General features: G+C 43.3%; 1 protein-coding gene across 8 annotated transcripts in view; it reads right to left on the bottom strand.

The window, feature by feature from the left end:
• Positions 1-9,519: 9,519 nt before the first annotated feature.
• Positions 9,520-19,172, bottom strand: part of pstpip1a (proline-serine-threonine phosphatase interacting protein 1a) — a 74,857-nt gene continuing 65,204 nt past the window's right edge. For 2 of the 8 annotated variants that reach the window (XM_052042568.1, XM_052042570.1), the window contains 2 exons: positions 16,603-16,685; positions 9,520-10,378 (listed from right to left, as the gene is read on the bottom strand). In XM_052042568.1, coding sequence (XP_051898528.1) covers positions 10,019-10,378; positions 16,603-16,685 — 443 coding nt within the window. In that variant the 3' untranslated portion in view covers positions 9,520-10,018. Of the gene's footprint in view, positions 10,379-12,384; positions 14,544-16,602; positions 16,686-19,172 lie in introns of those variants that run through there. The other 6 variants (XM_052042569.1, XM_052042571.1, XR_007958481.1 and 3 more) reach the window with 5 other exon arrangements.

Genomic DNA, 19,172 nt, shown 5'->3' with positions numbered 1-19,172 from the left:
CAGTCCAGTGCAAGCTATTGTTGCATTCGGTAACAGATGTCCTGTACAATATAGGAGGACTGAATTAATTTCATTCATTGTTTAATTATAAACATTGTTCTTGCCATATTTATTGCTCCAAAAAACAAGGCAGAATCTATAAATTCAACAATTTCTTGGTGTGGTCAGAATCATTAATCTTGCCTATAAAACTATTTTCTATGGAGACAGAAGAGACTGCAGATGCTGGAATCTAAACTGCTGGAGGCATTTAATGGGTCAGGCAGCAGCTGTAGAGAGAAAATGACAGTCACATTTCAGATCGAGACCCTTCATCTGGACTCCCGAGTAGAGGAGAGATAGGCAGTGTAGAGGTGAAAGTGTTGGGCAGGCGATAGGTGGATCCAGATGAGGAAGGGATGATTGGCAGATTTTCTAATGTTTGTAATTGGGTCGGTATGTGAGTGATAGGATGTATGACTGCTTTGGTCTTGAAATCAATCCTAAGCCACAGGGCACGATGAGGTGGTTCTAAGAAGAGAATGCTGCAGATGCTAGAAATCTCAAATAAAACTGAATCCTGCAATCATGGAGTAAGTCTGACAGAATCTATGGCAAGGGAAGGGTTAACTTTTCAGGTCAACAAACTCACTCCAGATTCTGATGAATGGTCACTACACCACAAAACATCATTGTTAGCAATGAATGCTTTAAAAATCCTGAAGTCAAGAAAGGCACAATAGAAATGCAAATTCTTCCTTTTCTTTATGCCTGGGCAGTGTCAAGTTTTGTGTTTGTTGAAGGACCAACCTGCTATTTACAGGGCCCTTAGTGGAGCAGCCTTCCAACCCATAAGTGATGCCAGGCCACTCTGACCGTGGTGGGGTCAGGCTGACACTTCAGCCAAAGTAGACCCCTCCACCTACTCCTGCACAGTTCAGTGGAGGACTGAGCAGGGTTGTTTTTAGTTGGTCATAGAGTCATGGAGTATTACAGCACAGAAACAGGCTCTTCAGCCCATCTAGTCCATGCTGGACCTGATCTGCCTTTTCCCATCTACCTGCACCCAGACCATATCCCTCCAAACCCCTCCCATCCATGTACCTATCCAAACTTCTCTTAAATGTTACATTGAACCCGCATCCACCTCTTCTGCTAGCAGCTCGTTCCACACTCGCACCACCCTCTGAGTGAAAGAAGTTTCCCCTCAGATTCCCCTTTATATTTTGCTTAGTGTGAAAGGTGAAATATACAACTGTCTCCAGATACACTTTTAAATTTAAAGATAAATCAGGTTTTCAGATAACAATTCATGCAACTACTGCATTTACTCATGCACTAAAGCGTTGTACAATTGCGCAAATAATCTTGCCTCTCCACTCTGTCCTGATGCAGGGTTTTGACCCGAAATATCTACAGTTTCTTTCCTCCCACAGATGCTGCTCGACCCGCTGAGTTCCTCCAGCAGATTGTTTGTGTCCCAAGTAATAGTTGCCTCTCGGGTCCAGCCACCCAGGTTTCAATCCAAACTTCGTGCATGAAGTTCGTGTGTTCTCTGACCATATGGGTTTCCTCTCTTGTGGTTTCCTCCCACATCCCAAAGACGTGCGGTTTGGTAGGTTAATGGGTTGCTGTAAATTAGGTAGGTGAGTGGCAGAATCTAGGGGGAGTACGAGGAGCATTGATAGCTCTGGGCCTGTACTCGATTGCGTTCAGAAGGATGAAATCTACCGAATATTGAAAGGCGTGGAGGGGATGGTTCCACTCACAGGAGAGTCTAGGATCCAAGGGCACGCCTCAGATGTTCCTTTAGAACTGAGATGAGGACGAATTTCTTCAGTCAGAGGGTGGCGAATCTGGAATTCCGTTGCCACAGAGGGCAGTGGAGGCCAAGTCATTGGATGTATTTACGACAGAGATTGCTAGGTTTTTGATTGGTAAGAGTCATGGGGAGCCAGTGGGAGAATGGGGTTGAGAAAAAAATCCAGCCACGATTAAATGGCAGAGCAGACTCAGTGGGGCGGAATGGCCTAATTCTGTTCCTATATCATGGTCTTCTGGGAGTTGGATGCGAGTGGGGGGGGGGGGGGTGCGGAAGGAATGAAATAGGAGTAGAGTAAATAGATGCTTGATGGTCAGCATAGACTGGTGGCCTGAAGGTCCATTTCCATACTCCACTGCAACTCTATGACAAAGGACTACTTATCAAACACTGCAGCAACAGTTGCTTTTATGGTGGCAGTAGTTGGTAATAGGAGCAAGAAATGCAGAATGCTAAGATGGTTATTTCTCTCAAAGGTTATTCAGTAGTTATTTCCTATGCAGATATTTTAATGGTTTCATGTAATCTCTGAGCCATTGGGACCAAGCCTGTGTGTGTTTAATGATTATCAAAGCGACCACACAACTGTTTCTGGACACTGAATGATTGTTAATAACTGGCATTGTTTGGGAGCTAGGGGCTTATTTCCAGAACATTAGTTAAAGGGGAATGTGAAACTCGACAGTAAAGGATAATCTATTACGCTTCTGTGGCTGGAAGATTTAGTAAACTATGAAAATGGATTGGTCTTCCTTTCGAGAGGAAAAGCAAGGGTCACCTTTACGCAGCATCGGAGAGGCCATGTACACGCTTGTAAAAACAACTGTGCATAGTAACCCTCTCCTTTTTCCTTTACTGTTGCTGCAGCCTTCTGTGAGTGCGTGTGTGATGTGCGCGCTATTTTCCATGGGAATGTCTGATCTGGAGGAAATCCATGATAATTATTCTAATTGTTGTTGACCTTGCGTAGAGGGCAGGATCATTGTCATTCCATGACCCAGAAAGGTTAATGTTCAAAAATTTCCCAGGATCAAGCTTCAAACAGGGCTTGCAATTTGCTTTCACGGTCACAAATTTCTTCGTAGTCACAAGCCTACCATCACTGGGAGAGATCACAGAGAACAATAGTAGAGGTTAAACTGAAAGCAGAGAACTTTATTTGCCAGTAGAATCTTAATTAAAATCAGTAATAAGCATTTAGCAATTGTGTTACTGTTCTGACAAGGGATCTTCAACCAGAAATATTGCTTCTCTTTCCACAGATGCTGCCTGACCTGCTGAGTATTTCCAGTATTTTCTGTTTTTAATTTAATAGCAGTCTTTGACAATTTCACATTGTGCTTTTTTACCAGGCATGTACATTTGAAGTGAATTATCAAATGGGGGAACATTAACCAGGGAAACACAAAAGAGACGCCAGATGCTGGAATCTGGAGCAACAGACAAAATGCTGGAGGAACTCAGCAGGTCAGGCAGCATCTGTAGAGGAGAATGGACTGTCAACGTTTCAGGTCGAGACCTTTTATCTGGATGAAAGATGGAGAGGAGACTGCCAGTATAAAGAGGTGAGGGGAAGGGCTGGAGCAAGAGCTGGCAGGTGATAGGTGGATCCAGGTAAGGATGGCGGATGGGGGAGGGAAGACGGAAGATAGTGACAGGTTGGGAGGTGATAGATGGAGGCAACAAAGGGCTGCAGATGATCAAATCTGATAGGAGAGGAAGGTGGAGCATGGAATCAATTGAGGGAGGTGGGAGGGCAGATGGTTAACAGTAGGGGGAGGGGATCAAGTAGGAGGAGTGTGTGGGTGATGGACAGATAGGGTGGAGGAGGGGAAAGAAACGGGGTGATGGTGGGGTGGGGTGTGGGAGGAACTGGGTGGATCAGGATGAGAGAGAGAAGGAAAGGGCGATCAGTTGGAGAATTCAATATTCATGCTATCGGGGTGTAGACTACCCAGGTGGAATACAAGGTGCTGTACCTCTAGTTTGTGTTTAGCCTCACCTTGGCAGTGGAGGAGGCTGAGGACAGACAAGTTGGTGTGGGAATGGGGAGGGGAAATTAGAATGGCCACAGTGGGAAGAGCACAGATGCTCAGCAAGTAGTCCCCTAGTTTGCACTTGGTCCCATTGATGCAGAGGTGGTCACATCGGGAGCACTGGATGCAATAAAGAAGGCCAGCAGAGATGCGTGTGAATGACTTATGGGGAACTTAAACAAGTTGTGGGGAATAATTCCCGTGCTCTTTCATGTCCACTTGTGAGAGCAGACTGAGCCTCACTTCAACATCTCATCCAAAAGGTGGCACCTTCAACAGTCTGCTCATTTCCTCGGTGCAGTTTCAGAAAGCCAACCTAGATTCTTCTTGGTGAGGGTGGTGAATCTCTGGATTCTTTACAGCAGAAGGTGATGGAGGCTGGATCATTGAAGGTACCTAAAGGAGGTGGATAATGTTTTGAAAGAGCAGGGATTGAGAAACTATGGGGAAACTGGCACAGAAGATCTGAAGCCTGGGGCAGATCAGCCATGATCATATTGAAGGGCCAAGTACCTACTCCTATTTTATATGTTCGTTGTGCTTAAGGCTTTGGTGGGAAACTTGAACTCAGAGTTCCAAATCAGATGCAAGAGCGTGAGCCACAGCCACAGCTGGCCTTGGACATCAGCTGGAAGAGTGAGAGAAGACTTTCCTTTGAAGACTTTGCTTTGGTGAGTTAGCATTGATGTTCAGTTTCTGCCAGAAGATTAACCATTGTGAGGTAAGGCAGACGTCCAGTTCATGGTTTCCAAACCCTGGGAGTGAGGGTTGGTGTGGAGGGCAACTTCCCCCTTCAGGGTGGGTTAGAGTCATGCAGCACGGTAACATGCCCTTTGGCCCAATTGTTCCATTGCCAACCAAGATGCCCCACCCAAGCTAGTCCAATTTGCCAGCATTTGGCCCATAACCTTCTGAACCTTTCCTATCCATGTACTTGTCCAACTGTCTTTTAAAAGTCATTATTGTACCTGCCTCAACCACTTCCTCTGGGTGCTAATTCCACATACATACCACCCTTTGTGTATTTAAAAAAAAGTTGCCCCTCAAGTTCTGATTAAATCTTTCCCCTTTCCCCTTAGACCTATGCCCTCTAGTTCTTCATTCCTCAACCCTGGGGGAAAAAGACTGCATTCACCTTGTATATGACCTCCAAGATTTCGTACACCTCTGTAAGATCACCACTCAGTCTCCCATACTCCAAGGAAAAAAGTCCTAGCCTGTCCAACCTCTCCACATAACGCAGTCCCTCGAGTCCTGGCAACATCCTTGTAAATCTTTTCTGCACTCTTTCCAATTTAATAACATCTTTCCTATAGTAGGGTGACCAAAACTGCATACAGTACTCCAAGTGCAGCCTCACCTGTGTCTTGTAAAACCGCACCATGAGGGTCTCGACCTGAAACATCGCCTGTCCATTTCCCTCCATAGATGCCCCCTGACCTGCTGTGTTCCCCCAGCTTTTTGTGTGTTGTTCTACACTCAATGCCCTGACTGATGGCCAGTGTGCCAAAAGCCACCTTCATCACCTTGTCTACCTGTGACTCCACTTTCAGGGAAACCATGTACCTGAAGTCCGAGATCCCTCTGTTCTATAACACTCCCCAGGGCCCTACCGTTCACTTTGGGACACCAAAGGTTGAAGACCATTTGCGAGAATTAAATAATATTAAGGTGATTTAGAAAGCTCACAAAAATACACTCGAGAGGCCAGGAATCCCAACAACGCCCAACTCCTCAAGGTCTGGCCAATGATGTCGCTAGGTGCTTGGGAATGGGGGTGGGGGGGGGGGGGGGGACCAGTGCATATTTTAACCAGTGTGAATGTGGGCCTTTCAGAATGGTTGAGAGCCACCGAATTGTGTGGGAGGAGGCTCCTGGAGTGCAAAGACCAACATGTTTTGCTGAATGTTTCTTTGGTTGTTCTATGATTCTAACACAAACTTATCCATCCATCCAGATTCCCATTATTTATGCTTTTCAACCTCAATGGTACTTTCTGTTTGTGAAGTCCCTATTTTAACTCCTGGATTAAGACATTCTCCTGAATTCCCCATTGGATTTATTAGGGATTACCTTTTACTTAAGGCCCCTGTCTCACATCTAGCCTGCAGCTGAGACCATTTTATCTTCATCTGCCCAACAAAGCTCTTGAAATTTTAATGTCTTCAATTCTGGCACGTTGCCTCACACAGTTAGTGTTGCTAGCCTCACAGCTCCAGGGACTGGACTTGACCTCGGGTGCTGTCTGTGTGGACTCTGTGACTGTGTGGACTCCTGGTTTCTCCAGTTTCCCTCCAAGATGAATACTTGCTGGTAGGTTAATTGCCTTCTGTAATTTACCCTCCAGTGTAAGTAGATAGCGGAAGAGAATCTAAGGGAGTTTCCATGTATCCTTATGACACAGAAGGGCCCATTGAGACTATGTTGGCTCGCCTAATCAATCCCATTCCCCTATTACTTTTCCCTACTAATCTTTTTCTTTCTACATTCCCATCAACTTCCCCAAGATCTCACCATTCATCTGCACACAAGTGCCAACTTATTAGTGGCCTAGTGCTGAAAGTTGATGCACATGTGTGAGAGTAAAGTTGGGCAAATGACAATAAACTAAGCTTTGACGTTAGAAATAAGATGGGGGGGGGGGGGGGGGGGGGAATAGGGCTAATGGATTGTTTCCCTGCAAGACAGAGCTGAACAGCTGCTTCCTGTTCTCTATAAGATAAAGAATGATGGTCTTTGCTAGAGAAATGAGTTATGATAGTTACAACCTTGTAGCATATTGTCCTTGCACTATTTTCTTCAGCCATGGCAGTTAAAGGAAGAAAAAGTGATGTAGAGATCATTAAGGGATGCAAATCCAACTGTTTACTTGTAGAGCTGTTAATAACTGCAAGTAGTGCTTTAGTACCAGCTATGGGTGGATAATATTAACACAGCCAAAAATCAAAAACCCACAGCTGCTAAAAATCCTCAAAGAATGTCCACCCAACTCTGCCTCTGTCTGAGTTTTTCCAAGGTTTATTCTTTTTATTCTAATATTACTGTAGCTACTTCTAAATCCTCTAGAAGAATTTTGCAAGATAGTATTTCAGAAATACAAGTTGCTGGAGGAACTTGGTGAGTTGAGCAGCATCTGTGGGTAGGAGAGGAATTGTCGGTGTTTTGGGTCAAGACACTACACCATGCAGGGTGTTGATCTGAAATATTGGCAATTCCTCCCCCCCCACTGCCCTCCACAGATGCTGCTCGACCCACTGGAACAAAAAAAACTGCTAGAGGAACTCAGAGACCAGCATCTGAGGCATGAGGCTGCATTATTTCAGGAGTATCTTCCTTCAGTGCTCTCTCACAAAGCATGCTGCAGATTTGTAAACTCTGGTTCATCAAGCCCCTTGTATCGTTGATATACAGACAAAAATGGCTAGAACTACCCAGCTGGTCAGGCAGTGTTTGTGGAGAAATAGCTAATATTTCTAGTTGATTGATTTTGAAATGCTGCCTGTCTGTCTCCCCTCCCCACCCCCCACCCCCCAGATGCTGCCTGACCTACTGGCTGTTTCTAGGTATTTTCTTTAATCTATTTGCAGCAAACTGCTGGAAGAACTAAGCAGCATCTGTGGAGGTAAAGGGATGGTCTAAGTTTCAGGTCAAGACCCTGCATCAGCACCGAGAGGGTAGAGGGAAGATAGCTGTTGGATAGAAGTGAAGGAAGGGGTGACAGAGGCTGGAAGGTGATAGGTGGAACCTGATGAGGGATGGGGAGGGAATAGGACAGGAGACAAGGCAGAAGAAAACCAGGTAGATGGGGATGTGGGTGATGGGCAGATAGAACCAGATGGGGGGAGGAAGATGATTCTCTGTAACAAGTTGGGGAAGGGGTGGAAATGGTGAACAAAGTGATAGAGCGACTGGGTGGACTGGTGAGAGTAGGAAAGGAAGATTGGGGGGGGGAGGTGGGGAAGGGAAGGGGGGAAGTGGGTTACCTGAAATTGGAAAATTCATTGTTCACATCATTGGGCTGTAGGCTACCCAAGTGGAATATGAGGTGCTGTTCTAATTTGTGTTTGGCCTTGCCCTGGCAGTGGAGGAGGCTGAGGACAGACAGGTAGATGGGAAAGATAGAAATGATGTCCAACGGGAGTTTTTATTTGATTCCAACAGCTCTCGTGTTCTTATATCCTTTGTATGGCTTAAAAACTTGGAACAACACTGACTACACACAATCACCAGCACACTTCTTGCAAACACATTTAAGGAGGGGTGGGGGGGGGGGGGGGAGGAATATATTTTAATCCACAACTGAAGAAAAGTTGGCAGACTTCATTATTCAACAGGCGGGCCATCATTAATTCTATTGGTAAGATCCATAGTTAGCCAGTTGCACTTTTCTTAACCAGTAATACTCAAACCTCGCTACACTACATAAACCTAGCACTTCATTTGATTGTGATAGTTAAATGTACTCTAGAAAATTACAGATTTTTTTTTCTGTCCATAGGTCAGTTCTATTGACTTCAGTGGGATGAATTTCAAAGGCGGACAGTGCACACTGTTAATGTACTCTAGGCAGAATGTCCAACCTGCTGTTATTAAAATCAAATTCAACACTTCCAGGTAATTTGCTTTCTCTGTTTGTACCAGAACTGGCCAGTTCCTGTTATCTATCTGTAATATTAATTCAGTTTTTCTTGAGCTCCATCTGCTAGGCATTTTCTATAAAACTTTTTTGTTTCAGCTCTGTGAAAGTTCTGACTTGCATTTCACAGCTTTGTTCCTTTTACTCTCTAACTGCCCTCTAAGCAATCAGTCAAAAAACAATTTCATAAACAGCATATCACCACAACAATCCAGACTGCACCCTATTGGCAATATTCCCCTTGTACTATCTATCCATTTCCTATCCTCTGCAACTTAAAACAATCTTGTTTTCTTATTTGGAAACACAAGAGACTGCAGATCCTGGAGTGAGAAAATGAGCTGCTGGAGGAATGCAACAGGTCAGGCAGCAGCTATAAGAGGGAAATGGATAAATAGTCCCGATGAAAAAGTCTTGACCTGAAACATCAACCGTCCAATTCTGTTCACAGACGCTACCTGACCCGGTGAGTTACTCCAGCAGCTCCTTTTTTGTTTTGTTTTCTTACTGGTTCTGATTAGGGGTCTTCAACCTGAAATGGTAACTCACTGCCCACAGACACTGTCTGACCTGCTGAGTATTTCCAGCATTTTCTGCTTTTGATTTCCAGCATCTGCAGGTTTTATTTTAAATTCCATATCAATCTGCCATTCACCAGCTATTAACCAGTTACTGATGAGCTATGTAACAGAGCAACCTCTCACTTGAACCTGCTGCAACCCAACCAAGTTCACTGACCAATCCCACATCTGTCTCATCGATGTGAGGTCATATGACTGGTACATGATGTCAATACTAAAGGCACACCCTCACACAATCTCCCTCTACACCCCACCCCAAAAGCAGTTTGAAAAGGCAAAGTCCAATTCTATTTCCCGAAGTTATTAAAGACTCATTAAGTCATTATAATACCTTTAGAAAAATCAATGGCACATTCTACAAGGTTGATTTTATAGTTGTAAAGTATTATGTCACAATTGATAAGATAATAAAAGATGAAATTAGTTTATTATCATATACAGCAGGATGCAATGAAATTCCTTGTTTGCATGAAGCTCACAGAGTAAACAGCATACATGGATACACATTTAATAACTGCACACTGGTTATCTAGGTCTCTAGAGAAGGAGGCCGTTAAAACCCATTGATGCAGCGTCTTTGGCAGTCCCTTGGGATGGAGGACAACTTGCTTCCCTTCCAGTTCTGAGGCTAATGTGGGACCCACCGATCGATTCTGCTGAGGTAAGGCAGGGTGACAGTACATTCGCTCTATCACATTGACCCAGCTTCTGATTGAAAACCTTGAGTCCATTCACTCAGGACCAATGACAGACCAAATGTTCCTTCTCCACTTGGAGCTGCAAAGAGCCAGGGATTCCCATTTGTCATGGGGGGTGAGCCATTCTTTTGACAAGGGTTTCAGAACACAAATCCTTTTCTATATCTGCCTGGAAATTTGTAACAGAGTGCAGAACAGGGGGCCTGAAATTTCATGTACAAGTGCTGTGACCTGCACAAAGGAAATGACTGAGCCTAATTAGGGCCTCAATTGTTGGGATATTGACCTGAGAGAGGATGCTGAGGTTGGTTCATGTTGTCTGCCAGTGAGTTGAGGGTTTGCAGATGGTACTCTTTTTCTCTCCATTGTTTTGAGATGCATGCTCCAGGTAGTCCATGTCTCAGATGTGTGTAGGAAGGATCTCTGCTGCCTGGTAGGTCATGAAGATCTTGGTCACCACTTTCCTTCACACAGCCAATGGTGGTGACAGAGCACTGAAGGCAATGGATGATGTCTGCCTCCATTGAGTTAAAGTTACTCTTGTTTTTAAATGAAGTAACTATCAGCAAAGCCAATTTGGACACAAAACTCACAGCAACAAACTGTGTGCTGGAGAAAGTCAGCATCTGTGGGAGGAAAGAAATTGTCAATGTTTCGGGTCAAAACCCTGCATAACCCACAGTTCCTTCAGCACACTGTTTGTTGCCCCAGATTCCAGCATCTGCAATCTTGTATGTCAACAAAATTCACAGTGCTTGTCTCTAAAATTTGGTTACACAATGTTAAGACCAGCTGCATATTAGATTCAGGGAATATTAGATTCCTGACATGTTTCCTCTGAACAATTTGGAAGGGAGCATGGAACTAAGCAAAACCTGAGGTCAAAGTGTGCTTTGAGGGCACGTATAAAGGACCCAAAACCAACAATCCAGCCAGCGTCAGTTTCAAGACAAGGAAACTGGCAGTGAATGAGTTTCAAGTGTATTGTGTACAGTTGTGGTCATCACAGTACAGGAAGGATATGGTAACATTAAAGACTGCTGTCAAGATTCACCAGGGTGATGCCTGGAACAGAAGGCTTTACTTAAGAGGAGAGATTGGATAAGCTGGGTTTATCCTCACTGGAACATAGGAGGGGTGACCTTGTAGGGACGCAGATAGGGTAGATAGTCTTTTTCTCAGGGTGGGAAAAGTATAAAACTAGAGGGCACAAGTTTAAGTGAGAGGGGAGAAATGAGGAACAAGTTTTTCCACACACAAGGTGGTGGTTACAATGAAATGAGCTTTCGGAAGTGGGAAAGACAGATACAACTACAGTTGTTTAAAAAGGCATTTGGACAGGTACTTGGATAGTGAAGGAGTAGAGGGATACGGACCTAGTGTGGGCCAATGGGATCCGTGTGTATCGGCCTCACTGTCAGCATGGACAAGTTGGGCCGAAGGGCCTGTTACTGTGCTGTACAACTCTATGACGTGGATGTTATGTTCCTGGTGGAGTAACACCTGGCCCAAGAATGGACTGTGATAGAGAGAGCAAAAACTACTGCAGAGTGCTGAGATCCTCCTCTTGTTGTTTAAAAGTTCTCAACAGAAGCTTTACCAAGTCCTACAGAAGACTGTGGTGGACAATAAACTTTCGATACATCTATTGACATCCCATTCCTTCCTGGTGCCTTGTTCACTCCTATGATTCATAAGTCCAAGTGTACAGAGCCTGGGTCACTGGTACCAGACACCGGCAGCCAGTGTGGAAGTCAGAATATGCCAGCTTCCTGAAGTGAGATCAGCAACTTGATGACCAGCTCTACCAACCTGGCTACTTTCCATCAGGGCACAAGGTAAATACCACAGGATGGATTTTTAAAAAAAGGATTCAAGTCTTGTACCTCTGCACTTATTGTGAAGGCTAACCAAAACCTCTCCCGTGTACAGGGCACACATACAAGATTTAAATTTGGTTGTTTCTTCCCCTCCACCTGGCACTCTTGAGTAGTGATGGGTCTCTGCTAGTCACCAGTGTGTGCACATGTCACTGGTTCTAAACAGATATCGCACAGTCTTTGTATGGTTGGTTTGAAGAATCCACAGAAATAAGTTGGATTAAACATCCCAGGAGAAACTTCAGCCTGCACTATTCCATCCCACTTTTACATAATTAGGGTTCCTGGAAATTTTCTCCAATGTGTCAGAGATTTTTTTCCCCAATGGCTAACATGAGGGGACATAATTTTAAGGTGATTGGAGGAAGGTATAAGGGGGATGTCAGGGATAAGTCTTTCTTTAAACACGGAGTGGTAGGTGTGTGGAACGCACTGTCAGCAGAGATTGTGGGGGCAGATACATTAAGGGACATTTGAGACTCGCAGATAGCCACATGAATGATAGAAAAATAGGAAGCTATGTGGAGGGAAGGGTTAGATAGAGTGGAATAAAATGTCAGCACAACATTGTGGGCCAAAGGCCCTGTACTGTGCTGTAGTGTTCTATGTTTTATCTGAGCCTATATGGAAGTATATGCTTCCCCCAACCCCCCCCCCCCCCACCAGAAAAGTGTTTGGAAGGGAAGTACACCAGTGGGCTACTGAGGTTACAGCAACATAATGGTTAGGTTATTGGCCTTGTCAATCCAAAGGAAATATCTTACGATGGGAGTTCAAATCCAATCCAAGGTTGGAGATAGTCAGAGTTATACAGTACAGAAACAGGCCCTTTGGCTCAACTACTCCACTCCAACCAAGATGCCTATCCAAGCTCATCTCATTCACCTATCCACGTACCTGTCCAAGTGCCTTTTAAACATTGTAATTGTACCCACCTCTACCACTTGCTCTGGCAACTTGTTCCATTGATGTCTAATTTAGATAGTTATTTAATTAACCAAGTTCACTAATACCCTTAAGGAAAAGGTTTCCAGTTCTTACCCTGGTCTGGCTTGGATAGGAAAGGAGAAGAGGGTGATGGGCCTTGTGCAGGCAAATGCAATTAAGCTGGCAGCATGGTCAAGTTGGGCTAAAGGGCCTGTTTCTATGCTGTACAACTCTATGGCAATGGACACACTTGGGAAGGCAAGGTACAATGACAACCAGTAACAAGCAGCTTTCTCAAGAAACTAAAATCATTCATTACTGAAAAGAAAACTAAACCAATTTTATTAAGCATTTGCTGTGAGACAGGTATAGAGAAAGAATTGTGTTTTAAACATTCCTAGTTTAGTTTCTATTAGTTTAGCTCCTTAACTATTTACAATGGTTAATACTTTAATTACAATATTGCTTGCAGAAATTTGTCACTTTCACATGGTCACTGACTATTTATTATAAAACTATATGCAATTTTAATACAACTTTAATACTGCCCTTGGTACTGATTTGTACAGCAAATGTGTGCAGCATTTAACAGTGCAATGACATTTATAATGCACCAGTTGTTCACATTCAGATGATGGATAGTTTTGTCTTGTAACAATAGAACATGCAAAGCAGCTGGAAGAACACTCTCTCTATTGCACCACTTAATGGCCACAAAATTTGCAACACTATAGCTGTCTGCAAGATTTGCAGTTTAAATGTCACTACAAACAGTTGCAATGTTAAACAACATAAAACCATAGCTGTAGCTTGACAACTGCAAGATAGTCAGTGTTTCAGACTTTGGAATTTATTACATGAACTAACTGCTAGAAATCACAATAATTCTTAGATAATCTAAAACTAAACACTTGCTGTAAAATAAAACCAAAGGGCTTAGAAATAAAAATAGAAAATGCAGGAAAGGAGCACATTGGTAATGGCTGGCTTGGCAATCCTAGATTAGGGAAGAACAAATCCTAGGGTTTGTGTGTCAAGATACTCTCCAGGGAAAATAACTTCTTGGGTATGCCTGTGTGGGAACATTGGACTGAAGACAGAACAGGACTCAACTGCGATGGTGTCTGCTGTCAATCCAACTATCAAGTCGGAATTATGAGCACCAGCCTCTTGCAACAGCAGATGGATGCTTTCAGGGGAAACCACAGGTAAAAACTGGATGACTGTAACAGGGTTCTTGGACACAGGCCTTCAACCCCAAAGCTTTGGATGATGCAAAGGGGGTGGAAGGAAATAATACTTATTCTGTTAAATATTCTACAAAATAAAGGTGCGAGTCTGGTCCTGTCCTTTTGGGCAATTCCTGCAAGGACATGTGCACAAACTATCCCAAGTTGGTGATGGATTAAGCACCTGAGACAGGAGTTGTGTAGATGGATAGCTGGACTCAGTGCCAGGGTAAGTGGAAGTTTACAATGCATTTCAGCACACCTGAACTGGGAAATAACAAGGCTCAAAGGGGAACAATATACACATGTATTTCAAAGTCCAGGGAGTTTGAGATCAGCAGGAATGAAGATTACAATATACTTGTATATATTGTATTCATCATCACGGATGAATTTACCACAATACTGGTCTATAAGTGATCTACATTTACAGATAAATACTAGAGGTCAGACAATTGAACATCATATCAACAGCATGTACTATATTAAACTATGTGGGTTCTCACCCAATTACCTCACGTAAACTTTAAAGTTAAGCAGCTTGCTGGCCAATGCCACCATAAAACTTTTACTGTTCCTCAAGTTATTGCAGAAAACATGCAGCTGGATGAACCCTGGAGCTGTCAGGCTTTCTCCAAGTAGGTGCTGGGGACCAAACCACTCCTCCCATTACGACGCGCCGTCCACCACCCATCTTCATTTTCCTCGGTGATCTGGATTACGTCATTGGCCGTTATGTCTAATTCGTCAGCATTCTGACAAGGTGACAGAGTTGAGAATACAGGAAAGAAACATGTTTGATCTCCTTCATTTCATCAAGATCCCAGTCCACAACTGACCTAATTCCACACCCAGTGACCATCTCATTCAAGGAGAACAATACAAATTATTATACATTTTTATAAACAATATTTTCATAAAATACAACAAAAATAAGGCAGCAAATGTCAAAAGGGTTCACTTTTACAGTCTAACAAGTACAGTGCTGGGGTGCACTGTTGGGGAAAGACTGAAGGCAGTTTCACTTTGCAAATGACTTAGGAATGAATGATGATTGACCTCTATCAAGTCACCTCTCATCCTCCTCCTCCTCCTCTCCAAAGAGAAAAGCCCGAGCTCACTCAGCCTATCCTCATAAGACTTGCTCTCCAATCCAGGAAAAGCTCCCTGCACCCTCTCTAAAGCATACACATCCTTCCTATAATGAGGTGACCAGAACTGAATACCATACTCCAAGTGTGGTCTAACCAGAGTTTTATAGACCTGCAACCTCACCTCGCAGCTCTTGAACTCAATACCCCAACTAATAAAGGCCAACACACCCTGTACCTTCTTAAAAACCCTATCAGTCTGTGCAGCAACCTTGAGTGTTCTATGGATGTGGACCCCAAGATCTGTGTTCCTCCACACTGCTAAAAGTCCTGCCATCAACCTTGTATTCTGCCTTCATATTTGATCTTCCAAAGTGTATCACTTCACACTTTTCCCAGGTTGGACTCCATCTGCCACTTCTCAGCCCAGCTCTGCATCCTATCTGTGTCCTGTTGTAACCTACAGCAACCTTCTACACTATCCACAACACCACCAACCTTTGTGTCATCAGCAAACTTATTAACCCACCCTTCCACATCCTCATCCAAGTCATTCATAAAAATTACAAAGACTCTGTATTTTCCCATTTTTTCTTATAAATGCCATGTCACTACCCAATGAACACAATGAATTAAAATGAATGACATGATCTATGCATATTTATTTCTCATAGCTTGACAGGGAATTATATAAAAATTTTAAATGGTAATAGATGACAAACTATGTCCTCATTCCTAATTTTGTGCCACCCTGAAAAGTAAAATCATTTTTAAAAAAGCATAAATAATGGCCTAAAATAAACAAATTTTAATCATTTTAAAAGGTACAGTCAATGAAAATCAAATTTTAACAAAGCTGGGGGCTTAAAAAAAGAAATATTCTTGGTTCCCATCTTTGAACCTGTTACTATCTTAATTGTTCAATTCTGTAATTTAGTTGTTGTGCAGAAATCAAAGGACCCAGGCTTAAATCAGTGTTATCAACAAGATGCTGGAGGAACTCAGCGGGTCGGGCAGCATCTGTGGAGGGAAGTGGACAGTTGATGTTTCGGGTCAAGACCCTCCATCTGGACTGAAAGATGAGGGGAGATAGCTAGCATGAAGTGAAGGGGTGGAGCAAGAGCTGGCAGGTGATAGGTGGATCTGTTATCTGTAAACTGGCCACCTCCCCTCTCTCTTACAGTCCAGATGAAGGGTCTCCACCCAAAACATCAACTGTCCGTTTCCCTCCACAGATGCTGCCTGACCCACTGAGTTCCTCCAGCATCTTGTTTGTTGCTCCATATTCCAGCACCTGCCATCTATTGTGTCCCTATTAATTAGCGTTGTTAGCTGAAAGATTCATGATTCTAGATATCACAAATAAAATCTACCACCTCCACCCTTTTCCCCCACACAATGTTCACCATTAGTACCCTCTGAAAATTGGGAGGCAGGAAAAGACACCATCTATAATCATGAGGGACAGCATTGTATACAGAAGGATCTTACTGTCAGTCTCCTGAGAGTGTGAAATAAAACCCTGAACACCATCCATTCAGTTGTATGGTTGGTACTAGCTTGCGGACAAGGTGTCCCATTGGCATTTCCCAAGGACAAAGAGTGAGAGTAATGTGGCTTTGCCTAAATTGCCATATTCAAAAGGAAATACACAAAAAAGATTCTGTTGTAAGGGATGCATCATCTCACCAGGATGTGGCAACGGCGAGGGTGTCTCACTTACCTGAGCAGTGTAGTCGTAAAGCACTCTGTAGTTGTTTGGGTTTTCTTGTGGTACAACAGCAACACTGGCGTACAACTCCTCTGCTAATAAACACAAGAACGACTGAATGTGCACCTTATAAAGGGTTGCAGTTCGCACATCTATTGACATCTTGTAAATGCTGCTCATCTGATGCTATGTGCCTGTGATACCACTGCAAGTTTTCCATTACACGTGTGCACACAAGTACTTGTGCACATGACAATAAACTTGACCGATCGTAATCAACACATCCATCAGCTGCCACAGCTTAGCTTTATCTCCCCCCCCCACCCAATTTATTTTTAGTATTTATATCACAGCACATCTGCCAATGATCTAAAAACTGATCATCTCTGAACCAACAATACTGAACCTGGCTTGTGGGAGAAGGCTATCAATGAGCAAGATTGGGGCTGCCAGATTTTGTGGACATCATCATTTTGGTAACAGCAGCACAACATTGCCATCTAGTGGTACAAGGAAAACCTGAAACCCTTGTCCAAATACTGGCTCTGAGACATTGAATCTGGTTCTGTCTCTACAGAGAATGCAGCACCAATAGCAAATCTGTTCCCATCTTCAACTAATATTCATGCGCATTCACACTCCAGCAGGGCTCACGAGACAGTGACCAGGACAGAAGCCCACAATAATGTACAATCGCTTATTCCAGATCAGGAAAAAAAACTAAAATGTTGGTCTACAGAAGTTCAGTGTTACGGACTCAGTGAAAGTCCCTTTAAGATAGAGAGTGTGTGTGTGGGGCGTGCTTACGTCAATAGAAGCTTACGTAATGACGTTGTTGAAGTAGTAAGGGGGGGGGGAGAAAGAGAGAAAGAGAGAGAGAGAGAGAGAGAGAGAGAGAGAGAGAGAGAGAAAAGCCTGCTTGTTTTCTCTATCGATGGATGAGAAACAATGACTGTGTCTGCCACTGAAATCCACGTATGGAAGTAATCCGGTGGAGTTCACTTTGTTGCTGACCTGTAGAAGGAAACAGGTATTTGTGTGTGGACAACCACAATTCGGATGCTTTTCGGAGTGAGGAAGTCACTACCGAGTAAACACTGGAGTGTCGTTTGGGTTCCATCGTGGAACATTCGGATTTCATATGTACTCTCTCTCTGTTTTTCTACATCTACGTCTTATCTTCAGACAACGGTGGTTGTTGAAGAAGCCCTTGCTCATGTTTCACCTTATGACTTGCGGAACTGAACTTTAAGAACCATTCCGGAACTGGGAGTTTTGGACTTTGCCACACACACACACACACACACACACACACACACACAGAGTTTAGTTTTGGGGTTAACGTTCAAGGTTTAACATTTTTGAATTCTAACATACTAACATTTTTACTTGTATTTTACATATTATCATAAGTAATAATTAATAATAGTTTTAAAACACTAAATCATGCTCAGTGTGTTTCTTTTGTTGCTGGTTCGTGACAAAATTGGGGGCTCGTCCGGGATCTGAACCCGGGACCTTTCGCACCCAAAGCGAGAATCATACCCCTAGACCCCTACCCCAACCAATGATAGTTGACTGTTATTTGGAGAAGGAAGTGTTTGAGTTGAGTGAAGTAGTTGAGTTTCCTGAGAGTAAACCAGTGATTTCTGATGTGACTTTTGAACCAGTGGAGTTGGAGGATCTGGAGGAGGAAGAATTAGAACAGTTAGAAGAGTTTTCTGGGGGTGAGTCAGAGAGACCTGTTAGACAGGTGCAGATAGCAAAGATGGAGTTAGAACAAACACGACTGAAGGTGGAGTTGGGACAAAAAAAGATAGAGGCTGAACGAGAACAAAAGAGATTACAGGCTGAACAAAAGATAACTCGGATGAAGTTAGAGGCTGAACGGGAACGGGAACTAATTCAGTTAAAGTTTGAGGCAGAGGAGAAGGAAAAACAGAGGCAGCATGTTACAAATGAAGCGTAGGAGTTCGGAATCTGATTCTGATGATGGTTTTTCAGCCAGCAGGGAGGTTCGATTAGTCCCTCCTTTTGAGGAAGATCAGGTTGATCAGTATTTCCAACATTTTGAAAAGGTTGCTGAGAGTTCAAACTGGCCAAAGAAAGGATGGGCTCTTATGGTACAGAGTGTGATTAAAGGGAAAGCTCAAAAAGCTTATTCTGCTTTGTCTGCTGAGGATGCAGCTGATTATACCAAGGTAAAACAAGCTATATTGAAGGCCTATGAATTGGTACCTGAAGCTTATAGACAAAAATTCAGAGACTTGAGGAAATCTGCAGATCAGACTTATATGGAATTTGCCAATGGAAAGAGAATATGTTTTGAATGATGGTGCCTGGCTAAAAACGTAGATGGGGATTTTGATAAATTGAAAGAATTGATATTAGTGGAGGACTTTAAAAGATGTGTTCCAGCTGAATTAACAACATATTTAAATGAAAAGGCAGTGGAAACTTTACAAGAAACTGCTAGGTTGGCAGATGATTATGCTTTAACCCATAAATCCAAATGGGGACAACCTAAAACCTTTCAAAAGAGTTACAAAGACAATCCAGGTAAACCGGAGATTAAATTGGGA

Source organism: Pristis pectinata, chromosome 32, assembly GCF_009764475.1.
Source record: "Pristis pectinata isolate sPriPec2 chromosome 32, sPriPec2.1.pri, whole genome shotgun sequence".
Classification (NCBI taxonomy): domain Eukaryota; kingdom Metazoa; phylum Chordata; class Chondrichthyes; order Rhinopristiformes; family Pristidae; genus Pristis; species Pristis pectinata.
The sequence above is the reverse complement of the archived record's forward strand: the minus strand, read 5'-3'. Positions and strand labels throughout refer to the sequence as shown.